The sequence below is a fragment of the Drosophila pseudoobscura genome, chromosome 3 (genome assembly GCF_009870125.1).
Source record: "Drosophila pseudoobscura strain MV-25-SWS-2005 chromosome 3, UCI_Dpse_MV25, whole genome shotgun sequence".
NCBI classification, from domain to species: domain Eukaryota; kingdom Metazoa; phylum Arthropoda; class Insecta; order Diptera; family Drosophilidae; genus Drosophila; species Drosophila pseudoobscura.
In genome coordinates, this window is record NC_046680.1 from 15,232,806 (window position 1) to 15,260,083 (window position 27,278).

At 49.6% G+C, this 27,278-nt stretch overlaps 4 protein-coding genes across 7 annotated transcripts in view; 1 reads left to right on the forward strand and 3 right to left on the reverse strand.

Annotated features, from left to right (window-relative positions):
• Window positions 1–17,131, reverse strand: part of LOC6898647 (uncharacterized) — an 86,563-nt gene extending 69,432 nt beyond the window's left edge. For 2 of the 3 annotated variants that reach the window (XM_033378120.1, XM_033378119.1), the window contains exons 1-2: window positions 16,989–17,100; window positions 3,353–3,438 (exon numbers count right to left, since the gene is read on the reverse strand). The gene's annotated coding sequence lies outside the window, so the exon portion shown is untranslated. Of the gene's footprint in view, window positions 1–3,352; window positions 3,439–16,988 lie in introns of all 3 variants that reach the window. The other variant, XM_015184715.2, reaches the window with a different exon arrangement.
• A 2,359-nt stretch (window positions 17,132–19,490) lies between these two features.
• Window positions 19,491–21,036, reverse strand: Ote (Otefin). The gene has a single exon (XM_001361260.4). The coding sequence runs from the start codon at window positions 20,933–20,935 to the stop codon at window positions 19,688–19,690; it is 1,248 nt and encodes a 415-aa protein (XP_001361297.2). The 5' UTR covers window positions 20,936–21,036; the 3' UTR covers window positions 19,491–19,687.
• Window positions 21,037–21,111: 75 nt separating this feature from the next.
• pen-2 (presenilin enhancer) lies at window positions 21,112–22,043 on the forward strand. Its single transcript, XM_002138618.3, has 3 exons — window positions 21,112–21,328; window positions 21,398–21,502; window positions 21,572–22,043. Exons 1-3 carry the CDS (start codon window positions 21,268–21,270, stop codon window positions 21,709–21,711), a joined length of 306 nt encoding a protein of 101 aa, XP_002138654.2. The 5' UTR covers window positions 21,112–21,267; the 3' UTR covers window positions 21,712–22,043.
• A 691-nt stretch (window positions 22,044–22,734) lies between these two features.
• The window catches only part of sbb (scribbler), a 74,087-nt gene continuing 69,543 nt past the window's right edge, over window positions 22,735–27,278 (reverse strand). For both annotated transcript variants that reach the window (XM_004444245.3, XM_033378128.1), the window contains 6 exons: window positions 26,222–27,257; window positions 25,952–26,165; window positions 25,625–25,893; window positions 25,306–25,559; window positions 24,202–25,227; window positions 22,735–24,132 (listed from right to left, as the gene is read on the reverse strand). In XM_004444245.3, the coding sequence (XP_004444302.3) occupies window positions 24,059–24,132; window positions 24,202–25,227; window positions 25,306–25,559; window positions 25,625–25,893; window positions 25,952–26,165; window positions 26,222–27,257 (2,873 nt within the window). In that variant the 3' untranslated portion in view covers window positions 22,735–24,058. The remainder of the gene's footprint in view (window positions 24,133–24,201; window positions 25,228–25,305; window positions 25,560–25,624; window positions 25,894–25,951; window positions 26,166–26,221; window positions 27,258–27,278) is intronic.

Sequence of the window (27,278 nt, forward strand, 5' to 3'; positions counted from 1 at the left end):
GTATGTGTGTGTGTGTTGAGAGAGTATGTGTTTGTGGCAATTGCTGGAAGCAACACGGAGAACAACACAAAGTAGGCTGGACAACGATTCAGCTGGAGTGGATCGGAGATAGAGATGGAGACGGAGATGGAGATGGAGACGGAGCGGTGCAGGCGATAAGAGCTGCAGCGACAATGTCCCCAGCATCGATTTGCTCGTTAACTGTCTGACGGTGGCAACCTCATTCCCGGTGGCTCGCCTCTCCTCTCGCCGCCAACGAGTCGAAACGATCCGTCAGGGAGAGTAGTCGAGTGGAAAGCTCTGCGCCAAATACCGACGGCAAACTTAGCCACGAACCAGCACAGAACGACAAGGAGCAGCCGGGCTGGGGGGAGAAGTAATCGCCATTTTGCCAGAGCCCCGCCTCAGACGCATACACAGAGACACACACATACACACACTTGGCATTCGTTCGCATGTAATTGAAGTCGTTTACGGCAGAGGGCGGGGGGTGGGGAGGGTTAACAGATGCAGCAGGGGAAGAAGCAACCGCAGCCGGCTGCCGGCTGCCGGGTCGGCCATCATCAGCATTCAGCATGGGACGGGACGGGACGGGACGGGACGGGATGGGAACGGAGGCCGCCAATGAAAAGCATGTGGCAACATCATTAACTTCTACTGCTTCTGCTTCTGGTGCTGCTTTTTTTTGCTGCTGCTGCTGCTGCTACTGCTGCTGTTTTACCCCCCGAAATTGCCACAGTGAAAGTAATTGCCACTTGTTGGCCGAATCTCTCGCTCGCACATGCAGAAAATGGCGCCAGGGCAACCATTTTGGAAATCCCATGGCGTTTCATCATTTAACTGTTACTCCGCCGGTGCCATTATGACACATGACACTTTGTTTTAAATACGAAAGCACAGCGGATGGAGCCCCTCGCCCCTTGGCCCTGCCTGTCGCCCCCTGACCCAAACAGCGCTCGCTGGAGGCGACAGCCCGTTCGATTCTTTTCGCATAAGTTCACAGCAGGAGTTCCCTGTGCAACCGAAAACGAATTGAATTCCGTTCGCTGTCCCTCCGAAAATTCAGTCATTTGTTGTGATGGGTGAAAAATTTCATACCTGATTCCGAGGCGACGGAATTCTATACAATATTTGTCCCCCTCCACCCCGCCATGGGTGATGGCTTAATCGGCGGCCATTAATACAGCGACTGCTTGACTGACTGATAAATAAACTGTATTAATTTATGCCCACTTCGGGAAAGTTTCTACAGATCCAACGAAGACGATGACGATCACCATGATTATGATTATGATTATGATTATGTGATTTAGATAAATGCAAATGAATTTCTTTTCTAGCCAGGGCCCAGTCCACCTCCGGCAGATCCAGCAGAGGGTCTTGGGCCTGGCTTGGAAATTTGATGACTCTGCTGGCCGAATGTGAAACCCAACACCATGGGGCAAGAAAGCGGCAACGCAACGCAACGGCAACGGCAACCCAAAAATACCAAGAAACCGGCAGCGAACAGCCCAAGAGCCGCTCCAGAATCCTCACATCCTTTGAGCCAGCATGTGGTTGCGGTTGCGAGGAGGGTGCGGGGACTGGGCATAGGACTGCCGTGGGACAAGGTGTTGCCTTCGACCAGAAGGAGATGCATTTGTCGCAACGTATCAGGCCATGAAACAAGCCAAATATAAACGCTTCTGACGCTTTTCAATTGGACGCACTGCCATTGGCAGAGCACAAAAATGTGACTCGCATTTAATTAAAATTATTAAACCAATTTCCAGCCCCCTCTCCCTGTCATCCTGGCACCCTGCACAATGGGGTTTAATTAAGGGGAATCGGGATTTGGAAGTCTTGCACCACAATATTTCAAAAATACGCCTCATCATATTTCAAAGTAAGTCAAAATTCGAGCATTTCTGTAGGACCACTCTCGAGTGGCAGCCACACACCATGATGTCTGTGCGCCTTGTCTATTTGTTCCACTTGTGGCAACAACGATCTCTACCACTTGACAAATGCCGCAACTTGAAAAGCGTTAAATTTGAATTTTGCCCCCAATTCTATCCATCGGCTCAAGTGCAGCTCGGAGAGTGGAAAGTGATTTCTCCGTTGGGTGGGGGTCGGTCCGGACAATCCCTCGGACATCGTCAACGGTAGCCGCAGCCGATAAGTCGTGAAATTTATATACTTTCAGGCCACTCTTGCCGCTCCGGCCAGCTCGTAAAACGGGCCAAAACTATGCGATCTGATGAACATTTTATGACATTTATGGAGGCAAATTTTAATGGTCGACAGAACCTTTTATGTGGGCCGACCCGACCCCCGTATCCAGAGCCATATCCATATCCATATCGATATGGCATATAGTAAGGTTACACGATATTTCGGACAAGTTTTTATCTTCTTTTTATGACTTAATCCATACCGAAAGGTCCCCGATCCATGCACAAGACACAAAAACTGTGTTTGAGCACAGCAATCCAGAGACAGAGACAGAAACCGAAAACAGAAACAGACTGAAAAGCCTCATAAACAATCTTTTTCGTATAGTCATTCATATTTTTCGGTTTGATCGCTTTTTACATAACAATGCCACTCAGACTTGATTCGGAATCTAACTCCGATATGTTATATATGTATGTATGTGTGGGGTGGATACGTATGGAGAGAAAAATATTTTAAAATAAATAAACAATTTACATTTTTAATCAATTGTGGATTGTTGGCTCCCCTACCCTACCGCACCGTCTGCAACCGCCGAAAAAGAAGGCGAAAAAGCCAAGATTTACAGACCTGATAAAGAGTGGAAAGACAGCTGTCCGGGAGAGGAGAGGAGAGGCGAACCTACAAAGGCGCCTGGGAGTGTCCGGCGAATCAATAAAATCAGAAATCCAATAAAAATTAAATTATAAAGTAATTTTGCATAAGAATATCACATTCATATTTGGTCAACTCATTGTTTGTCTTGGACATTAGCGCTCAAGTCAAACCACAATCAAATGATTCAGCAGCTCCCCCTTGCGCTGTGCCCTCACATCGGGTATACCTGATTCCGAGTGGAGTCTGACACTTTGCAGGACTGTCCTTCCATCAGCCAATCGGCTAGCCTTAAACTATAGCTGGTCATTAAAGTATAATAGTTTATCTCAAAAGAGAAATATTTTTCTGGTATCCTGAAATTCTGAAAAGCTAATGAATCAGCTAATGATTTTTGGGCAGTATACAATAAACGTTTTAGCAATATATTAAAAAAAATACATTCCATATTCGAACAATAAGACTTAGGGCTCCATTTTCTCTATTAAAGACCACAAAATTACAATAACAATTCTAGGCTAAATATTAACGAAATTAGACGAACCTTTTGTTCACTTGGAAGCCAATTCCGTCCTGGCTCAAACTGTGGCTGTGGCTCCATGAATCTTATTCGTAGAATGCAAAACATGTCTGTAATTAATAAATAATATATAATAGATCAATTCTAGATCGGGTCCCGACACAAAAATAGTGCACTGGCAAAGACAAGTGATTAAAAGGGTATCCATGGATGGCCTTCTCCGCCTCTCTTCTTGCCAAACTCAATTAGAGGGCAACCATTTATCTAGTCCCCACAGGGTATCCTGATCGGTGTCTTTCGTGGGTGGAGGAACTTTCGTGCCATAAATCATAAGGCGTTTCTACACGGCCATCCGCGACTGGAAAGGCTTTTGTCAACGGCTCTTCTCGCCTTAATTGACAGTCTTGTTGTGCGTACGAGTATGCCCAACTTTTGACACTTTTGTCTTATCGTAACAAATTGCCAAGTGTTTAAGATCTGGCATTCCAGGGGACCATTGTGTCTGGCCCCCTGAATGAATAACATTCTTCGGGCCTCCAATTTGCATACTGGATGGCATCCATCCGCTCGCTCTCTCCAGGCGACGGGGAAATGGGAATGTGTCAACAAATGGAGGCTTTGTTCCGAGCGACTTCCGCAGTGGATCGGGCCGGGCCGCCAAGGCGATCTGAGTGTCTGTCTGTACGCGCTAAGCTCCCTGCTGCCTGCTCCCTAAGCTCGCTTTTTGTATGGCCACTAATCCAATAAATAATTCAATTGTGTCACAAAAATCAAATCAGTTGCGTGGGCCTGCCTGAAATAACAATTCGAAGTGGAAGTGGAACTGGAACTGTAACTTGGAGCTATGTACATATGTACCATGGCAGATCAGAGGAGGGCTGAGGTTTTACATAATCCCACAGATCCGATCCCGGCCAAAGATAGAGCCGCAGAAACAACAACGATCGGATCCAACATGGGACACTGTGTGGAGGTCGGGTTATCGACCGAAATGCAAACAGGAACCATTGTCTATCCATATGGCACTGGCACTGGCACACACGCCAGATCCAACAATAGATCCAGCTTCAGCAGCAGCTCAGCTCTGAGTCTAACTCTGACTCCGTTCTGTATGGTGATTGAGTCGCCCGATACGACCTGACCGTGGCGTGAACAATCGCCAATTGCCAGAGACCTGAAATCGAAATCGAAGTCGAGATCCAGATCCAGATCCACATCGAGCCCAGGCCTGTGTCTGGGTCTGGGCAAACAAATAAATGTTTGCCGGTGGGTTAGCAAATGGCTGGGCATAAAACACGGCCAGGCTAAATGGCCAACAGAGGATTGACAGACAATTTATCGGACCGCAATGCTAATCAAAGGCAAATCACGTTGAACCTGCGGCCCTGCCGCCAAATGACTTCATTAGCCGGGGCCCAAATAAATTGCTGGGAGATTGCTCAGACCGCTGCCAGGTTCTCGAGCCCGGGGAATTAAATATGAATTCATGTTTTCAATTGCAGACCCGAACGCGGACGCGAACTCGGACCCAGCTCAAACTCCCAGTCCCAGTCCCAGTCCGAGTCCCAGTCCCAGTCCCTGTGCCCCTCTCTGTGTCTTTCTCTCTCTCTCTTTGTTTCTGTGTCTGTCTAGAACATAATTAGTCCGAGAGTTGTGAGAACCCGAGAATCTTTCATCTTCTATTGACATTAGCAATCAATCTGGGTCTCAACTTGTACAACATTTACTGTTTGGAAGTGTCCGGACCAAGTTTGGTCAGCGATTGTAGTTGGAGTCTCTGCTTGTTCCTCTTGCTGTTTCTGTGGATGTCTGTTGCTCTGGCCCCGTTTTAGAGCCTCCTTTGGCGACTGTTGCTGCTGAATTGTTAACAACTCTCTAGCAGATCGGGGGAAGCATCTCCCCCCGCCCCCGAGTGAGAGCGGCTGATGCCTCTCCCCCTTAGGATCTGGATCTCTAGGATATGGGCCCGCTTTTTATTGACAGCCTGTGATCACGATCAGTGCGTAATGAGTGTGCTTCGGTTGATCATCTGCGTCAGTCCCCCGACACTCAGCTGGGCTCAGCTGAGCTGGGTTTTGGCCATTTCAAGTGCCAAAAACCTGGCAGTCGGCTGTCACAACAGGCGCTAAAACAAACAGGCCAAGCAAAAACGTTAACCAGACCCGCCGTCACCACAGCCACAGACGCAGCCACCTCCTTGGAGCTGGAGTTGGAGTCGGCCCTTTCTCATTTCTCCAGTGAGTGGCAGGCAGCTGACAAGCGTGCATCATCGGTCCCATTGAGAGTTCCAGCCAGAGTCCAGAGTCAAAGACCATGTGTCCATGTCATGATGCCAAATTGTTGACTTTTTGGCCATTGCCATTGCCATTGCCAATGGGCCAGGACGTCCAGCAAATGTACATAAATAATGCATTTCTCGTTCTCCTCCGCGGCCACATAGGGAGTTGGAATGGCTGGCTGGCTGGCTGGCTGGATGGATGGATGGATGGATGGACGAGATGGAGTGACATGAAATGGGTTGGACGTGGGGAGTCCACATGGATTTGGGTCAGTGGTGCTGCCTGTTCGGGTGCGACTAACAAGTGGATGAACTGCAATCAAATGCGTTTCTCCTGCCACGGTCCCGATTCCGATCCCGAACCCGATCTCGAACCCGATTCCATTCCAGTTGCCGTTGCCGTTCCGAATTGGGCTCTTTAAATGACTTCTGGCCGGGGGCAGTTCATTAAGGAGATTGTCGGCTTGCCCAGCCCGGCTCATTCTTATTCTTATACTTATTCGGGCGATAAGATGCTGACATTATTAAATAATAATAATCAATAAACTGCATTAGTTTTCATTAAAAATCCGCGATCCGATCCGATCCAGCGACAATGTCTTCATCTGCATCTCCATCTGGGCACCAGGGCACCTGGGGTGTATCTGTATCTGTATCTGTATCTGCGGTTCCCCTCCTGGTTACTGCATCGGTAAGGTGGTGGGGAGAGCAGGGAGTTCGAACATTTACAGCGCTTTGCTTGAAATTTATGTTAATCGCTTGTTTTACTTTTAATTTCGCACTTAAAATTGTCGCCATGCCGGGACCTGGACTGGAGTCTGGTCCATGGCAGGGTCTGGGCTCTAGCTCTGGCTCTGGCTCTGGCTGTGGCTGTGGCTCTGGGAACCTGTTCCCCCGACTAGTTCTCAGTATCTCCTGCCTAGGCAACCAGCAACTTTGACCAGCATCTATAAATTTTATCGATTCTTGCCCTCGCTGGCACTCGGATTTTAAAGCACATCAAAAGACAATAAAATATATCCACGAAATACTCCGAGTACCCAAAGCAGAGAGAGAACCTGTTTAGGCGGCAGAATTTAACTGCACTTCGGAGCGGGCGGAGGGGGAGGCGGAGGGGGAGGCTGAGGACTCGGATTTCTTTGTCGCCTGCATTATCATTACCGTTGCGGTTCCTGTTGCTTCTGCTGTTGCTCTCGGCCAGAGGCCGCTGCTGTAATTTCAGCATTTTATGTGGCAACAGTGCTGTTGTACTAGCGATTTGAAATGTTTCACCTAATTGGATAAGGCAATCCCCTACCACTCTCGGCCTCAGACTTCCTCTCTCTCTCTCTGTAATCCCCAGCCGTAATCTATTGCTCTGGGACTTGGCTTCATACAAACAAGAAGGGCTGCGGACTCTTATGACCAAGCCCCTTCACAATTAAAGCACAATTGAGAGCGTTTGACACCAGCGAGGGCTGCTCCAGACCAAAGTCCAAACTATTCCTGGTCCGGCAAACAACGCTTCGAGCAGCCCTCGCTGTGCCTGCTCTGCATCAATGGGCCTCCAAAGCACAGTCAAATAGATGTCAAGAGCGGGGCAAACTTTTCACATAAGCCGCATGACAATTTGGGGCTTAAATATCTGGCTATTCACAGCAATCGACCCGGAGTCAAGAGCAGCCCAGAGCTGGTGTTGGAGTCCAGATTGGGAGTCGTAGCTCTAGAGGCAGAGGGAGAGAGCGAGGGAGACAGTGTCAGTCATGGCTTAGGCGTTGCCATGTGTGTCCGTCCGTGTGTGTTAATCCGCCCACACAGTCGGACAGACATAACCTCAACTCATTTTAATTGAAAATTGTCAACGGCTTCGGTTGTGGCTGTGGCTGTGGCTGCGGCTGCGACGACTCGAAAAGGCAACAAGGGGCAGCAGCACACACACTTCTAATCAAGATCGGGCCCAAGTCGAAGCGGTTTTGGTGGGCGGTGCGGCGCGTTGCGCCTGGGTCCTCGGCCCAAAAAGTTGCAGCTGCAGAAATGCGGAAATGTGTGTTTGCGAGCCGCAACTATTGCAACTAGCACAACCTTGGAACAATTCTGTTGGGCAACGTGTGGCTCCGACGCTGGTCCGGCTCTCCTGCCCCCCAGTCCGCCTGCCCACAGCCCCAGACCCAGTCCCAGTCCCAATCCCGGTCCCAGTCCCTGGCCCGTGCACACGTAAATTAGCATAAATAGATTTCAATCACTTGGCAATAATTTCATTATGAGAAAGGCCGGATCGGCTGGATAGGAATAACACGCATGTGCCATCGCAGCTTGCGATCTTTTTATTGATTTTTCCTAAGTCAAATATGGCTTTGAACTTGGACTCTTGCGCCAAAGCTCGTAATACACTCACCCAGCGGGGGCAAGCCACAGAAGGAGCAAGAGTCCGATCCAGGGACTGAGACAGGAGACAGACAGACAGAGAGACAGACAGAGAGAGAGAGACGAAGGCGGCCGGTCACACGACGGAGGCACTCAGATAACAAACAAACGAAATATGCAAAAGTGCATCCAGGGAGCGATACCAAGAGAGGGAGATGGCCAATGACGGACAGACAGAGATGAAGCGAGTATGCTAACAAGATGCCAAACTGGCAACGGATTCGGCTCCGACTTGGACTGCGGCGTCATGAACTGGCAAAATATTAATCAGCCATGGGAGCTGAGAGAGCCGAGAGCTGAGAGCTGGAGTTTGAGCTGGAAGCGGAGCAGCACTGGACAGCAAGTGAGTGGCCAAAGTCAGCATCGAAAACGATTAATTCGCAGCAGGAGACACCTCAGCAGTGACCTGCCTATGGCCAGATCGAGGAGATGGGAGCTATAGATGCGATGCCCGACGGATACGACGCAGCCATCAGTGATGGCACAAAGTATTCTGCTGATCACACCAATAGCTGGGACACATACTAAATGCCGTTTAGGACTTGAAGCAAACATACACAAATCATACTGTTTTCCGCATAAATCCAACGATTTCATGGTATTACAAAGAATTAATCTATTGGCAAACAGCTGTTTTATTTATTACTTACGATCTACTATTACTCTAGTGTGGATATGATCTAGGCAGTTAGTATATATCCAGCGGATAGTGGAAATCTATTGAAAAGAGACTTAACAATTCTTTTCAATGAATCACGAGAGCAAAAAGTGTCATCACTAGGTTCTGTGATTGTAGGTATTTGCTTCGTTCTCAATGGCTTTACATCTCTCATTGGGGGGACTTAAGCTGATCTTCTTTGGGAATTGAATTCTTCGGCCAACTAATTGCCATCGAAAATGCTGATTGACTCAAATCCCTGAAGACGTTTTCACAATTTACGCAAATCCCTCAAAATTAGAGTTACCGTATGCAAACAAACAAACAAACAAACAACGTGGATACACACACACACACACACACACACACAGACAGGGGGGACCCCTGTGTGCGTTTTCGAATGAATGTGCGAGTATGGGTTAAGCTTTCCTACATTTCTCCCTGCAACTGCTGCTGGCTGCTGGCTGCTCATCATGGCAAATGGTAAAGTCATTTCTCATGTTGCCAAGATTTATGGCTTCCACCTTCTCGAGTCGCATGTGGAAGCCGCCGCCGCCGCCGCCGCCGCCTCACAAACGCCTCAGAATGCGGCTGCTGCCAGGAGCGGCAGCAGCAGCAGCAGCGGCAGCAGCAGAAGAACGACTGCCATTCGCACTGAAATTGAATTCTGCTCCGTTGCGCGCATCCCGCTATGATTGATCACTAAATTGCACAAGCTTAAGCCCGACGCGAACCCCCATCATGGTGGGGCGGGGGCGCGGGGAGCCCGGAGCATTCGCAGGGAGTAGAGAGTAGGGAGCAGGGGTGCTGGGCAGGGCAGGGCGGCTCACATTTTTGTTGCATGCTTACAATCAGATCTGTCAGATCAGTTTCCTCTTCTCGGCGGAGGATTGTTTCTTGTTTCTGTTTTTTGAGCTCTTCTTCCATTTTCGGCAGTTTTGTTTTGTTCGCCGATTCGACGGCTCTCCTTCGGTCTGCTCTGCACTGTTCTGTTTTGTTCTGTTCTGGCATACGTTTAATCCGGCTCCTGCCTGGATGCGAGAGATCTGGCACCCGGCACCCGGCACCAGGCACCAGGCATCCGGCACCACTGCCTCACCAACTCCGAAGGCGTTCCATGGGGCGTTTTATTGTTATATCGACACCAGTAGTTTCGGTGCACAGTTCCCGTCATTTGCATTAAGGCTGCCGCCATTTCCCCAGTGGTTCGAGCCGGGCTCGAGTGGACCAGTGGATCGGACCACCAAAAAGGCCATTAAAACCGCTCATTGAAAATATTTTAAGTGTTTTTTTATATGTCATTTTATTGCTGGATATGGGATTGAAATGGGGGGGATGGCATTGACGGGATGATGGGATCTCTTTTATACAGCCGATGCTCGGTAGAATTTGTTTATCGTTAATGGCCCCCATTTACGATGTAATTCTGTGATGAATGCCTAAGCATCCACTTCCATTCCATTCCATACCATTCCCGGGCAGATCGGTTTCCTGCGCCGCCGCCTTATCTGTGCCAGAGCTTCCGTTGGGCGCCCAGATCGAGAGGAGCGATTGATCCATAAAAATGCAAATGCATTAATAATAGTTATAATATCGAATGTGTTAAGCCCCCTCCAAATAGGGGCAAGCATTTTCACACCTCACCCAGCCGCAGAATAGATAGTTGATGTGGCTGTGGATGTGGCTGCTTCATGGGGCTGTGGATGCTGCTTATGGACTCGATTTCATTTATGGCAAACCCAACAAACTTCCACCATAAAATGGTTAGAAAGCTCCAGTCCACTCCACTCCACGCCACTCCACTTCAGTCCACTTTGTAGCCCAGTGTGTGTGTGTGAAATTAACTTATTGCCTTTTATTGGCAGTATAAACAACTTGGCAAACATTTTCCAGCCCGGCCATTTGTTATGGAGCTACTTGTCCAACCGGAAATGTGACTCGCTCTGTGTCTGCGTCTGCGTTTGAGTTTGGATCTATGGCTGGTTCATACGGACCCTCGCCCTTCCTGGCCCACTGTTAACGCAGAAGAACGAACAGATCGAAGCGCCAGAAAACGCCCTGCAAGGATTTGCATACCAGCTCTGGCTCTGGCTCTGGCCCTGGCTCGAGCTCACTGCCGAATCAATTGAACCATGGAGCTCAGTGCTTATTTGCTTATTTGCATGGGAGGCTAGCGAAACTGGCCATGGCCTAGAGTCTTTCGTGTTCGCCGTGGCCGCTGTGGCCGCTCCTGCCGTGGCTGACCTAACAACATGTTGCCGATGTACTCGCACTCGTATCCGCAGGAGAAGCACAAGGAGGGTCAGTCAGTGTATGGCGATGATATCTCTCTTAGTGCTGAGAGCCGAGAGCTGCAGCAGCTCCACCAACAGCTCCAACAGCGCAAGATGTTGCGGCAGTGCCTGTTTGCTGTTGCTGTTGCTGTTGCAGTTGCGCGCATTTTAATTGAATTAACATTTTTACTAGTGTAATGATTTCAATTAGTTTGCACCTCGCCATGTATTGTCAGGCTGCTTGGATGCACAGCACTCAGCCACTAGCAGCCATGTGGCAGTTGCAGTGGCAGTGGCAGTGGCAGAGTCCCGACATTCTACCGGCATTCGGTACACTCGAGTATACGAGTATACGATCGTATTGGTACGAGTATGTCTGCCGCCTCGATCTCGATCTCTGTTGCACTGAGCTGGTGGCTGGTTCGGCGGTGCCCTGCCTCCTGCTCGATTTGGCTGCCGGCTTCGGGTCTGGTCTCCACATTTGCATTAATTGCTTGTTGCTGTTGCAACTCCTGCATTGCTGTTGCAACTTCTTCTCTGGCTGCACGTGTTTGTTTTCTGGCATTGTACTCGTGTTTGGCTTACTAATGGCTTAATAGTTTTATTGCCGCATCGATTTGCATTCGAGTTTGGTCAGATGTTGAATACCTTGTGGCTGCGGTCCCTGCCCTTGTCTGCAGTCCTGACCCGAGACCCAGAGACTCGAGATTCGAGTCTCGAGTCATCGAGGACCCATTTCTCGCACACCCCTCCGTCGCCCGCGTTTGTCAACTTGTCGTTTTGTGTCATTTCGCCGGCTTATCTTCAGAGTCGCATTCATTTTCGATTTTATTTCTGCCTTCTGACATCGCGGCCCCGGCCCTGGCCCTGGCCCTGGCCCTGGACCATCCTCAGTGCCCGCGTCGGCGTGGCCAGGCCCAGGCATTGATAGCAACAACAGCAACAACAAGATGGGCAAGAGCCAGTCATCTGCCGTGGTTGGTCCTGGCGGGCATGCATTAACTTTAAGTGTAGGTTACTGATAAGCGTGCCTCGGCATTGGTGATGCATCGCCATCGCTGGGTGCCGTGCACTCTCTGCCTCTGCCACTGCCACTGCACGCCACTGTCCCCTCTCCTTTGCCATGGTCCCTTTTCTGTGCCACTTTTTGGGGGCCCTACATCCTGCGCGCCTGTCGCCGGCGAAACAAGTTTGTGCGTTGAGTCTTTTGTTTTATGCGCTGATTCTTCTTTTCGGACTGTGATTTTGGGGCCAAATCACTGCATATGCATAAATAAATGCGATAAGGCCGGTCGCTGTTGCTGGGCCCCTCCATCCCTCACCCCCCCCTCGCCACTGCGGCCACTATTGCCACTCTCTTTTGCATATTTGTCGATTTGTCGTTGTCCCTCATTTCGTCGCAGCTTCCATTCCATTCCACTCGACTCGACTCGACTCCACTCCACTCGAGTCCACTCCACTCCATGACATACGATGTGTTGGCGCTGCAATTCCCTGAGATGGGGAATACATTAAGACTGGTCCCCGGCTACGGCTACGGCCCCGCAGCCTGTCCCATCGGTCCGCTAAATTGATATTCTGGTTTCGGGGGCCGTCCTTCCCTACTCCCTTTTCCCTTCTACCAGAGCATGAGACTCGCACAAATCAGCGTTAAAAATTAATTGTCTGTTATTATCGTGGATTATTCATAATTTATTCTAAGCTCAAGCTCGAGCTGAAGCTGAAGCTCATGACTGAATTTAATGCCGAAGTCGGAGCTGGAGTTATGTATTCGTTATAAATTAAGTCCAACTCGTAATTATGGTCATTTGGCAAGTGTTTACTTAGCGCTTAGACCGGGCGTGCCCTCCATTTGTCTTCATAACAAAGCCAGCAGCTCTGCCCCTGGCCATGCCCATGCCCAGACTCCCTCATTTGCATAAGAGAGCGTCTTCCCATCCAACCCTCCGACCATCCGACAGCAGCCTCCGATCCGAAAATGTCAGAAACACATGTAATGCGCCTAATTACGAGTCTGCCTGCACTCGAACAGCCGAAAGTGGCTCCGGATCGGTACAGATTGAGAAGAGAACCGCCTGTCCAGGGTGGGATTCGTCCGCCCAGGTACCCAGCTTTCGATCGTTACTCGCATCGCTGGACGAAGCCCCGCGAATTGGGCGCCTGCTGATTGAGTCCGCTCCTGAAGGGTCCGTGCTCAAGCAACGATCAATAAAAAGCTGCCAGGCTGAAGCTGCGCCTGAGTCATCCTCTGTCCTCCGTCGCACTCTCTATCTCTCTCTTGTGGTTGAGGCTGCTGCAGCAGGGCCACAAAATAAGAGCAAAGCCATCCAGAAATGCAGAAATTTATATGGTAACAACTTCAAGGAATTTGTCAAGCCAGAAGATGGAGATGGAGATGCTTCTGGAGCCAGCCGGGACTCGCATTGTCTTCATCTCGTTTCATTTCGTTTCGCTTCGGTTCGGTTTCGTTTCGTTCTTGGGGTCCATTAAATGCCCAACAATTTGTTTTGGGCAACTGTCACACGAGTTGGCACAATGTGCCTCAGACCTGCCAGGCCTGTCCCCATCCCAGTTCCCATCCCTTCACTCTCCTGCGACAGTGGCAGTCAAGAGGTTTCCCTTCGGTTTTCAGTGCGGAACTTAATTAACTCGTTGCTGTCTCATTTGGCCTGTCACATTTCGAGCTGCCTTTCTCCGAGAAACCGCAATGCGATGATCATTTGAATGCATTTTGTCATCGCTGCAACAGTTTCAACTACTCGAATTACCCCCGCTGACGTGGGTTGTTAGGATGAGAGTGAGAGTCCGGGCCGTGGGTGGCAGGGAGGCCGAATGAAAGCCAAAGAAAAGCCGGCAGAAACCGCTCAAGCGCAAAAGCAGCCCACTGAGCTTTCTTGTCTCCTTTCAAATGCGGCGGCTGCATCGCATTTCCATGCGGGCCAGGCCAATACACCCTTCGTCAACGAGGCGGTGCCGCCGCGTAGGGCCAATACTTTGCACTCACTTTGGCCAAATTGTAAATTATTTGCAATTTCTCAATTTGCAAATTGCTTAAATTAGCCCTCATCGAGGGAACAGACGACAGTATTTGGCATTGGCATTGGCAGAGGCAGAGGCACCCACCCAGGTGATGGCCATGGCATTGGTCGCAACATTTTGATGGCGCATGCGGCATTTATGCTGATTATGTTGCATATAAATTCTTTCCTCCTGCCGGTGCTGCCGCAATGGCGAATGTTTACATGCGAACGCGACTCCGAGTCCGGCCCTTGCTCTGCGGTACTCTGATCTGGCTGAGGTTCATAAATTTTGCCACAGCTCTGACTTGAACTCGTTCAACGCTGCAACACTGCAACACTGCACTACACAGGCAAAAAGGCGACCAAGAGCCCAACAAGGGTAAAGGAAATCTCAAGAGGGCATTCAACGAGGCGGCAAACACCGGGAGACGCTTCCTTCGCAAACTCTGGATACCCTTGGGGCAACGGCAGTGGGAGCCCTACTGCAGGAGTGTGCGAGCCCCTTGCCATAGTCGTCGCTGGTCAATCGGTTAGGGTACGGCGAGTAAACATAAAGTTGCATACAAATTGTTGCCTCGTCTCTTGGCCACTTGGTGGAGCCAAGTCGAGGCCTTCGTCTTTGTGTCCGTCTTCAGCAAACACATTTTAGCCTTTTGAGCGCGCCTTGACGACAGATTTAGACGTTAAGCAGCCGCGTTAAGTGTCCCCTGGGAAACGCGGCTAAGCATGCTCCGTGTTGACAAAACGACTCCACGTCTGGATGTTGTGGCTCATGTTGTTGCCTCTTGCTCCCCAGTTGCTGTAGCCGTTGCTGTTGCCGTTGCTGTTGCTATTGCCGTTGCTGTTGCTATTGCTGTTGCTGTTGCTACTGCCATGTTGTTCAAGTGCTGTCGTTGCTGTGGCAATTTGTATGGCCATAGATGCAATCGCGGTACCAAATTTTAACACCATTACCTGACCACAGTTTTCAGCTTTTAGTTCTCCGTTTCTTAGGCTTTTAGCAGCTCTCGAGTCGCGCTTGTTTGTCTCACTTTGCTGCATATTTTCGCGCCTAATTTGCGGCGGATCGGGATCGTGCGGCCCCACCCTGAAGCCCCGTTCGAGCCAAACGCAGCTGCACCGAATTGTGGGTGCCGGCCTAGCGGAGTGGACTGGCTGGAGTCACAGCCCCGATCTGTATAGGGGACGGAGTCTGTGTGTGTGTGTGCACAGCTGCTCGGTGGGGCAAACGGCGTGGAGTGGCAGGCCACAACCGCAAAACGCTTGAGCTTTGAATTGAGCGGAAAGATGATTGATTGATTGATTGCAGCCAAAACGTCCCTCGACTGCAGTTTCTCCTGCCTCGGCCGCCTGTGGTCAGCGAAATTTGATCCCCATCTGAACATCAGCGCATCAGCAGCGGGGCAGCAGTCGGTAGCAACAGCGATGGTAGCGATGGCACAAGTGACAAAACAGCAACAAAATGTAATAATTGATAGCGACAGTGTGGACAGTGGCTTCAGCTGTGGCTGTGGCTGGGGCTGTGGCTGATGGTCCAGGTCCGACTCTGAGCAGCCCCCTTCCGTTGGATTAAGCACAAATTGTGTTTATGTTCCACACATAGAAATTGTGACAAGTTAATATACGAGAAGCAACAAATCCGATTATAGGCATGACTTGATTTCATTTGCATCTGGCCTCCTGTCCGCAAATTGTTGCAGCCACAGAGCACCTCCCATCGCCCGTCTTCCGACCCCTGTGTCTGTGTCTGTGTCTGCGTCTTCGCCAGGCCTTGGCCTGTCCTGTCCCGTACCGTACCGTCCCGCCGGCTCCTAATTGCATCCCCTGAACATAAAAATTAATTATAAATTCCATATTTGGCGGCGGAGAATGTCGCGAGTGTTGCTTATTTTATTGTTATGGTCAACCAGTTCTGCCACTCACTGCAGCTGGGGCACTGTTGTTCCAGCCAGGAGCCAGGCTGCCCCCAAAAACCCAGACAAAAGACTGAGACGGAGACGGAGACGGAGACTGGGACTGGGACTGAGACTACGACTAAGGCTGAAAAGCACAGCTTTTCAATTTAATTTAAATGGGTTTATAATTTATTTGATGCCTGCTCCGATCACACTGGGACCACACAGCACCACTATATCGCGTAGAGTATAACAAATTATCTCGTGGCCAATTTAAAATGTTTAATTCAACATAAAAATCAACCAGCAGAGTGGGAAGACTCCACTAAAGAGCCACACAACACATTATGTGGAGAAACAGAAAAAGAAACTAAATCCAAATGAGACACGAAACGCGATAAATTTGTACAATAAAAAACAAAACTGATTTCCGTCTAATGCGATTGACACCTAAAAACACACACACACAAAATGGAGGGAGGGGAAACCAAAACCCTATACGACCTATAGTTTATACCCTATACACACTTCTGCGCCTATTTCTAGCATCTTTGTTTCGCTTCATTCCCAATTCCCTTTCCCATTCCAGTTCCTGTGAAGTCAACCAAGTCAAACAAAGCCAATCACAAAGAACAACAGAAACAAACAACCGAAATAAACTGAAATACAAGATACATAAATAATGTTATTAACATAGACACACCACCATCGCCATACCTACTGGCAGTCTGACTCTGGCGCTGTCTCTGGCTCGGGCTCGGGGCTCGGACTCCGACTCTGACTGGGAGTCAAGCCGGGGGCCGTGCCAGGTCAGGTTGATTAGCTCATCACTTGGACCACTGAAAAAGACACTTCCAGCTGACACTGATTGGTCGCTGTGGTCCACAACTTGACAACGAGTAGTCGACGGAGAGAGAGAGAGGCAGTGAGAACTTTACTTTTGATGCTATCGACTGCTTTGATACCCGTCATTTTTATTAATCATTTATTCACGGTGGCACAGGTTTTTACTTTCGCAAAAACTTTTCGATTTAAAAATTGGCGCAAAGATCGACAAAGATGGCGCATTTCCTCGTTGAAATGAAAAGTGTGCGGTTTTTGATTCAACAAAACGAAACAAATTGATGACTTACTTACTGTAATGACTGAAGTAATTCCAACATTTGCCAGGGCTTTTTGACTTTTTGTAAATTACTTTTTGCTGCCGCCCACACACAAATTTGTTTACACTTTCATACTAACAGCTGACGCCGGCCGATTTCGTTATCGATACATCGGATTATGCTCATAACATACGATTTTGTGCGCATTTCAAATTGTGCGCTGAACAGCACAAAGCTGTGCGTTTGCGAAAACGGGAGCACCTAGAAACAAAAACAAAACGTTTTGGCTGACAATGCACAACACAAAAGTAAGTGAAAACCCAAGCCTGCTGATTGTTTCGCTAATTCCGATATTTTGTAGATACAAATGAAACGAGCATGCCCCACAAGCCATTAGTAGTACTGGGTATGCGAGCCGAAATAAATATAAATTCGTATAGGCCTTATAGAGTGGGATGACTGTCGGAGTGTCTACTTAGAGACAGACTGTCATTATTTATGGAATTAAAATGTCCAAACTCTAATACGTGTATGGGATGTTCCGATGTACAACACTGATCAAAGAATATCTTTGCATAAAACCGTCATCCCTCACGATTAATTATGTTGGGAAATACATATAGTATGTACATAATTCGATTAGGAATTCAAATGGATTCGGCCAAGTTATAAACTTAATTCTGATGGGAAGCATCCATCTGCTGCAAGTGTCCTTTTGGGAACAGAGTTCACGCTCCCAAGCTTTCAGGCTCTGTCTCCGGAACAGCAACCGCAGCAGCGACGGCAACAGCAACGTCAACGGCAATGAGCCTGGTCAAGTTGCAACAATTAGCCGACTGATTTATCTATGTGGAGCACAGCCCGACAACGAATGCCATGCCTCGATCGCATGGCAGTAGTACGGAGCGGAGCTGCTGCCGCGCTCCGTTTCAATTTGATTTGATTTGATGTGAGCGCCTACGAACGAATGTTCGCTGCCCGCTGGCTGCTGGCTGCTGTATGCTGGCCGGCCGGCCGTGTTTCTTTTCGTGTTGCAAGCATCAGAGTCGAGTCGACAGCGGGCGCATTTGCTGCTGTGGCAAACGCATAATCGTAAAATTTGCAGTGGAATGTTGCAATATTTTTCGCGAGTCGCGAGCAATTTGCGCGTGAATTATTCCAAACGTTGCATTACAAATGTTTTCAGCAACCAGCAGCGACAACGTCTTTACGTCTTTAATTGGCTTGCAACGAGGAAGTCATCGGCCAGGCCAGGCCAACACTCCTTATGCTCCTCCGCATCGCTATCCACATCCCATTCCCTCTGACTATGTTGGACCCGCTCCACAGTTCCCCTACATAGGCGTACGTGATGTGGACAAAAGTTCTGTTTTCGGCTGTAAAGTCATATTCAACCATTTCTATGAATGTCACACTTGAGTTGCGGCGGAACTGAAGATGGGTGCCATGGGCCTGGTCTTTTCGGGGCTCGGGGGCTACACTTTGCCGGGTGTGGGCTACGGCTCTATTAACTAGTCGAGTAGCCGAGTCGAGGGAAACGTTCTTGCAGGCTTCCATTTAATTTCCATGGCCAATGGCATTTGGCCGTTGAATTTGCTTAAGCTCCCATTGTTGCCCCTGGGCTGCTGGACAACCGAAGTCTGAAGCCTGAAGTTTTCATGGTCGTCGTCGTTGCCTGGTTGTCGTCTGCGTCGTTGCAGCCATGTAGGTAATTCCTGGAAGTTAATTTCATTAAGAGCAACTAGCAATGCGCGGCGTATTTATTAGCCACACGATATATTGTATGGACCAGGCTTTGTTTTTCAAGGAATCTGCCGCCTGCCGCCTGCTGCCTGCCGCTTGCTGGCGGTCTGGCCAACTGGCTGTTCCATGCATTTGTGGAATTCATCATCGGCGGCGACAGGCGGCTGCAACAGCAACCACAACTGCAACTGGCAGCTCTTCTCTGGCATTTCCCCTGAGCTGCTGCTGTTGCAATTTTCATAACTTATTGCTGGCATGCATGGAACAGAGACCAGACCCACCCGGATCCGGTCCCGCTCGCCGCCTCTAAATATGGCACGAAATTTCCTTAAGAAAATGAAGAAATACGCGCAAGTGCGATTTCCAGTTAATAGCATTCAACGGCCAACCCCAACCCCAACCTCAGCCCCAAGACGGTCGGGTTTGCCCTGTCCCCCTCCCGGTATTGGGTTAGATTTAAAAATAACGCACATTCACAGCAAACTTGTAAAATTCTTATTAATTCTTATCGTAAAACAAAGATTTCTACTCGTCGCCGGACACCAAAAGCAGCAGCAGCTGGAGAGGAAGAGGACGGATGGTCTAAAGGGGCCGCATGGGCAGGGATCTTGTCATTGCGCCTTCATTTGGTCACAGTCATGCCGACAAGTGTTGTACACGCATTCCGAATACTTTTCCATCATTAGTCGATCGTCTCATCGTTGTCGCTGATGTCCGCTCCGATGTGATCTGCTCTGGGCAAACACCTGCCAAGTGCAGTGGATCGAATGCCATTTGAAAATACTCAAGTTGAAGCAATTCCCCTTTAAGTGGGCTTTATTGGAACACGGATAACATAAAGTTTAGTTCTAGACAATCTCCAAACATAATTCAATTGAAACATAGTTAATACAGCGCCCGCGGATATTGACGGGAATCTTCACAAACAATTTAAACGTCAAAACAATCTTCGCTTTTTAGAATAAGATTCAGGAACGGCGCTGACTCTAGTGAAACAGGAAATAGACGCCAATCAATAATATAACTACGAACAATATAAACATATTAGACTTAAGATTATAGGCTTCGTTCAAGCTATTGAGCCAGCCACGAAAGGCCACAGAGACACTGGTCTCGTCCGGTCGCAGGGAACGGCGTGCCTGGGGCTCATAGCCCATGGAATTGGAGCTGGCTATGGTACGCCTGTACTGACTGTTGCGGTCCCCGATTTTTTCGGACCGCAGGCGGGCCAAATTGCGAGCAAAGGTGCTCTCGTACTGGGAATCTTCCGCGTCGTTTTCGTCGCTCAGCTCGTTGGCAAATGGTTGACGTGGTGGGGAACGACGGTAGCTCGAAGTGTAGGCCAGAGATGGTGCCGGTGCCTCTGCAGTGACATAGCTCTGGGCTGGCGAGCGCACATAGCTGCTGTAGCGCCCGGTGGGGTTGTTGAGGTAGTCGTAAGAAGAGCTGCTTGTCTGTGTACGAAAGGCGGTGCTGGTCGGAGCACCTGATTCATATGCCTGTCGGCGGGGTGGGTCCGCGGCCTTGCTAGTGGAGACCAGTGGAGCCATCGAGAAAGCTGTCTTGCCACTATACTCGAATGTATTGGTCGTGGTAGTCGTCAGCTTCGATCTGGGTTTTGGTTTTTCCTTAGCCTTGTACTGTAGCTCGACAAGGTCAGCAGCACGTGCCAACTGCTCGTCCTCCTCTTCGTCGGACTCCAGGACGATCGTCGAGTTGACCTCCAAAGTGTTCTCATGGTAGTCGGTGCGCTTAGGCACAGCAGCCTCCTCGATGATAGACTCTGGCTTCTTGACTGGACGCTCCGATACTACCTCCCGCTTTTCTGAGGAAGTGGAGATGCGACGCGTCTGTGTGGGAGCCGCAACTACTGGTTTCTTCACCACCTGCTCGTCAGGGCGACGACGGTCAGCGGCTTTGGCGTCGTTAGCTGTGGACGCAATTGTGCGGCGTGATTTGGTGGATCCAGGGCCCGGCTTCGTTCCATCTGGTTTGTCCACCGGAGTGGAAGCAGAAGCTGGAGCTGCAACCGGCGCCAGGGTCTCTCGCTTGTTGGTTTTCTTGGGACTGGCAGTGACTGCCGGCGACGCCTGGCCACCAATGGAGGCGCGCAGACGCTTGACCAAAACTTTGCGGCTGCTGCTTGTAACTGGAATATTCGGTAGTCCCTGGGCAATCATCTTCGCCCGCAATTCGGCATCGGATATAGTATCAAAATCGTCCACGTCGGCCATTGCTCCCAGTTTTTTACACAATTTTAGCAATTTGTTGAAATTGAAATCGGCGTCACTTTTACGCGGCGTGTGCTAAAATAGTGATGGGCCAGGCGCACTATCGATAGCTAAAAAGCGCAATTTTGCAGCACTGGACGTGATGAGAAGGGTCGATAGTCACTATCAAACAATCGATACGGTATTATCGATAGTACCATCAGAAACAGCGAAAAGAGGAAAAATATTTACCAATTCTGTATCCAATCCAACCTACGTGCGTTTAAAAACAACTACGATATTTGCTCACACAACCGGTCAGACAACATAAAAGCGTACAAAGCAACGCTTTTATCATGGACTTCTCAAAGGCACCCAATCCACGAAAACTGCAACTCTGCCGTACATACTTCTATGGTAGGCTGTGTTTTGGGCGACTCATCTCTCTGAAAAGTAAAACTCAATGAATTCTCCCTCTACTTTCAGCTGGATTTGCCCTTCTGCCCTTCGTGTGGGCCATCAATGTTTGCTGGTGCTTTGAGGAGGCATTCCGCAAACCCCCATTCCCGGAACAGAGCCAAATAAAACGATGTTGGTACCAATGAAGTTATCTTAATTCTAAACGATGTGATTTATAACGCCCCAATACAATCTTTACAGTTGTCATATATTCCGCTGTGGGAACGCTTTTGTGGATCGTTGCGCTCATTGCTTGGATCATCATATTCCAGACCAATCGCACCGGCTGGGGAGCAACCGCCGACTACATGAGCTTCATGATTCCGCTTGGCAGTGCATGATAAAATGGCCAAGAACTTTAGGCATAAGTAACTTATGAAATTATTTACGTATAAAAGACTTCTTAACCTCACGCATAAGCGCAACCATAAACGTCGTTAATTTTTTGGAAGACACAGCATACCGGGAGAGATTAGCTGAAGCCCTAAAGTAGGGAAAGAGGATTAACTAGTATTACGCCATGGTTTAATTACATATTTTTTTATTCACATCTAAAGCTGTTTTTATAATTTCTGTATACTTTAAATATGTGTACTATATTTTCTTGAAATTTTCTTAGCCACTAGTTATGTATGTATTTTGTTCATAATTTGTAATATATTTGTATGAATGATTTGCTTTAGTTAGCTGTTTGTTGATTCCACCTCCGTTTTTGAGGTTGCTCACATACTCATCCCATTCCGCCGCACACCCTGCCATGGGGTGCGTTGCTTTTGGGGGCTTCATTCGCTTAGATACAATTTCATTGTTTCGAATTCAATTCAATGTCATCTTTGTTTTCGTTTCACTTCTAAAATACATTTACTGTGCCGTATAAAACTACTTGTACCATTCGATAAGCAGTGATGTGATGGTAATGTTTGTTAATGCTCACTAAATTATTACGTTGCGTATGTGTATCCGTGAATTGATTCTGGTTAAGGATTGGATTGGGATTACAAATTGCACTGTGAATGTCAAACACCTAGAGACTTTAAAGTGGTTTTTTGAGATTTGTAAGGACAACAATAACAATTGCACAACTGATCTACACATGAAGACATTGATCAAATTTGAATATACGATAAATGGCTCCCGCGTATCTTTGTTTCTTTGTGGGGCTACATTTCGAAGTTACTTTACGGCTGTGCTGTGCTGTGCTGTGCCGCAGTAGCGGCTGCAAATACATATTGCTATACATATGCTTTAATGTTTATAACATAACATGCAGCAATGCAATAAATATCTCCTCTCCACTAGCCATCAAATCATTCATTTTTGAACTAATTTACAATACAATACAGTACAATACAAAAGACTCGCAGTAAGGTATATTTACAATCAATACTTGGTTTTTATTTGTAAATTCTATAGAAGAATTGCTGTTTGGGAAAACGGATTCTTTTTGGGTGGTGGGTTTGGGGTTGGGTTAGTTTAGGTTTGGTTTTTGTCTGGGAGCTTAGGCTAAAGAACATTAAGTGCCATAAATCACGCGCGTAGAGACTATGAAGCGGCTGACGAACTACTACACGCCGACACGCCGACGTTCGCATAGATAAATGCATATGCAATTACACATATGTCGCTATTATCATATCATATATGCCGATGCATATGCATAAATATATGTATATTTAAAGTACAAATTGATGCTTAGAAACAATTTAAATCAGTGTGACGGCTGCTGCTGCTGTTGCGTTTGCTGCTGGCCAAAAATGTCGAATCATTTTCATTCATAGAGAACTTATAGCAAGAAACTACAGACACGAGTAGTACACACATACACATACACATACAATAGATATAGATACAGATACACATATATATATATTTAGTATATATAATGAATGAATGGGCGGCGCGCCCAATTTGTCTTTTAGATGCAAATCTCGCGCAGCCACCATCCGCAACACAGATAGGGATAATTAATACAAAACTCTAAATGCTAAAATTGTACGGTCTACTAGCATAATTTAATCGTTAAACAATATTAATTCGTTTATGTTCCTTATCTCTGGTTAGTTTTCGTTAAATGGTTATTTTTTACAAAGAAATCAACACACTACACACAGTTTTGGGGTTTGTCTGTTTGTTTTTTTTTTTTTGTTTGTTTGCAGCATGTTCTTCTGTTCGTCTGTCTGTTTGTTCATATTCGATTACGCCTCTCTCGTATGATATACAGTAATATATATATAAATATAGATATCTATATGTATATGCAAATACACTTAGGAAAAAACTATAGTAGCTATAGTAGTAGTTATGCTATATATATTTATATATGTATAGGTTGTATGTGCTAATAGTAGTGATACCTTAGGATAGCTATAGTTAACCACGTTGAACGAAACATACAAAAAATACTTATGTATATAAATAGTCGATTCCTCATTAACTCGATTGTATGCATTCAGTATCCGAAGGACTGTTGAGATGCATAGAAGACCTGGACAGGATTCGACGGGAAGAAGTTGGCGGCGTGCCCAAGGATCTCGGGTGGGTCTTGGGTTCGGTTCGTGGGACAATCATTTTTATAAAAACAGCAAATGCATTCGCACATATAGATTCCCACTCAGTTTCCCATTCCGCTCCACGCTAGTTGTTCTTCACGTTATACACCTTCTTCTCGCTGCTCCCATTCATTGGTTCTCATTTCGACGGTCCCGGCGGAAACGGGTTTATCACAGCTACAGCAGCCGCCTGCTGGCTAGCCAAGACAGCCGCTATACACGAAAAAGACAGGGTAGCCGGCGATTAGATACCATTTCCGAATCAACAACAACACTACTCACCTCCATAGGGCGCCGGATACATGGGATAACCGAGTCCTACGTGCGTGTGGTGATGAGTGTGGACGTGCCTTTGGGGAGGCGGACTGCGGGAGTCAGCGGCACCTGCGCCACCTCCACCAGCAGGGCCATTCACAGCGGCTCCACCGACTCCTCCCACACCGCCGTTGCCGGGTGGTCCACTGGGTGGTGGGCCACCAGGCATCGTCTGTTTGTGCGCGTCTAGCGCTGAGCCAGGCGGCACTCCGTGCGGCTTCTGGCCGGCCAGGTCGGGCTTATTACCGGGCGTCGAGCCCAATCCTCCTGATGGTGGCTGTAGGTTCAGCGGCACACCGCCCGCAGACCCAGGACCCGAACCGGGCTGGCTGGGCCCGTTGCCACCGAGGACATTGGGACCGGAGCCCGGACCGCTGTTTGATGGGCCACCCGATTGGGGTGGTCCGATGCTGGGACTGCTGACGCTCACCTTGACGGGGCCGCTGCCGCTGGTGGGCGACTTGAGGGCACGTTCGCTGAGCTCATGGATCTTGTGCGTTGTGTAGTACTGGCTGGCTGCATGATGCAGTGCATCCAGTGCCTTGGTGCCCGTATTGCGGGAGAGATCTTCTGGCGCATGATAGCGGGGTATTGGAAGATGGTACGGTGCCGTGTTGTACGGGCCGGCTGCCGACATCAGCACGTTGCGGTACATGGGATGGTTGGGATCGAAACCAAACGGATTCGGCGATATATACGAGGGGTGAAGGAAGTACTGCGACGTAGGCGGTGGCGGCGGTCCCTGTGTTTCCATTGTTGGCTTCTGACCCTCCTGCTTCACCTTCAGCTGCTGCTGCTGTTGCTCATCCTCGCTAGAGTTGTTCTTTTGCTTCGGCGAGTCCTTTGTCAGATTCGTGGCCTTGTTGTTTGCCACTGACGACGCCTGAGCCTGCTTTAGCTTCTGTTGCTGCTGTTGTTGTTGCTGCTGCTGCTGCTGTTGTTGCTGTTGTTGTTGCTGTTGTTGTTGCTGTTGTTGCTGCTGTTGTTGTTGCTGTTGCTGAGCCTGCTGCTGAGCCTGCTGTTGCTGCTGCTGTTGCTGTGCCTGCTGCTGCGCCTGATGCTGCTGCTGATGATGATGTTGCTGCTGGAGATGCTGGTGATGCTGCTGGATCGCCTGCTGCTGGATCGCCTGCTGCTGATGCTGGGCCAGAGTCATATGCTGCTGTTGCTGCTGCTGCAGGCTGAGATTCGACTCATCCTTGTGCAGCATGCCGGGATGAGGCGGAAGCCCTCCAGGGCCCCCGCCACTGGCAGCATTCTGAGCGGCCGCAGCAGCAGCAGCAGCGGCTGCTGCCTGGTTTTGTCGACCAGTAAACATGTAATACCTGAGAAAAAGGCAGGACGAAATCAGTATGCAGGATGGCAAGGGAATGCAATGAATTTCTCTTACCGTCGCAGCTCCTCGTCGCGCGCCTGTTGCACCGCCGCCAAGCTCATCGAGTGACGCTGGTAGATGGCTGGATACGCGCCCAGGGCCTGTAGATCCTTGGGATGCAGGGCGTGAGGCTGCTGGGGCTGCGTGGGCTGGGGCTGCTGCTGTGGTTGCGGGGCCTGGGCCTGAGATGGCGGCGGGTGTTGCTGGCCAGGATTGGAGTTCGGCTCCTGCTTGATCTCCTGCTTTGTCATCGGCTCCTGCTTGATCAGCTTGTTGGCCAGCAGCTGAAAGAACAAGATCGATTATTCTATGCTCATTTGGAAGCTTGGCCGCAAAGCGCACCTGTTGCTGGGGCGCCATGTGCTTGGGGTTCTCGTGTGGACTGGGACTCTCCTTGAGCCGTTCCTCCTTGATGCTGATCCCTGATAGCTGTTGGGCTTGCGACCCGGGCAGACCAGGATGCCCGCCCAGCTTCGCCGCCTCCTCGGAGGAGCCCACAATGGAAACGGGCCCAAAGTTCGGATCGACATTGTACGGATACGCAGGCGGAATAAAGCTGAAAAACAGAAACGGTTGGAGAAAATGGACAGCAGAGCATTCGGCTCGACTCACTTGAAGGGATAGAAGTGGGGCATGCCTTTTCCGGGCGTTGGACCGCCCAGGGCGGCAGCACCCAGTGCCGAGAGGCCCCCCAGGCCGGGAGGCAGGGCTCCAGGCGGCGGGCCAGTCACGGCACTGAGATTCACAGGCGGCGGCTGGATGCCCGTTTGGGATGTGGGTGGGGCCCCTCCCTCTTTTCCGATATTCTCCCCCTGGCCGGGTGGTGGTCCCGTCTGCAGTGGCTGATGATTTGACTGCTGGCCGGGCTGTGGCTTGGTCATCAGATCCAGAGGCGGATCCTTGTTCTTGTTGCTGTAATCGGCCAGGTGGGCACTAACCGCCTGCTGGGAGGGTGGCACCAGCAGATGTGTCTGCGGCTGTGAGGTAGGCGGAGGCGCACCCGGTTGCAGCTGCTGTTGCTGCTGCTGGACCTGTGCCTGTGCCTGGGCCAGCGTAGGTGGCATTCCGGGTGCCTTTCCGGGCTGCATGACATCGGGCCCCGTCTGCACCATGTACTGCTGCTGCTGCTGCTGTTGAGGAGGCGGTGGCGCCTGCTGCTGGGCTGGGTAGAACTGGTACATCCCATAGCCGCCCAGGGCAGGCATGCTGGGTGTGGGAGCTGCCGGCACCACGCCCACCTCGGGGGGCTTCTTGCCGAGCAGCTCGATGTGCTTGGCCGGTTGCCCAACCGACTTGTCCAGCAGCTCCTGCTCGGCCACGGGCGTGGAGTCGTCCGAAATATCACTGTAGGCCGGACTCTGCACATCCTCGCGGGACACCCGACCATCGAAGTCGCCTGGCCCGGGAGACTTTCGGTTCTTCTTTTGCTTGCTGTTGGAGCCCACGCCCACAGACCCGAAACCTGGAGAGGTCTTCAGCCCCGCCTGCTGTGCGTAGCCAGCTGGTGTCTGCTGCGCATCCTGGGCATGGCTTGGTGGTCTCGGCGGCGACTGCTGCTGTGTCTGTGGATTGACCTGAACCTGGCCTGGTTGCTGTTGTTGCAGGGCAGTGGCATCGGGTGGGACAAAACGCAGGACTCCCGCTTTCACTGGAGAGAAGAGGAAAAGGG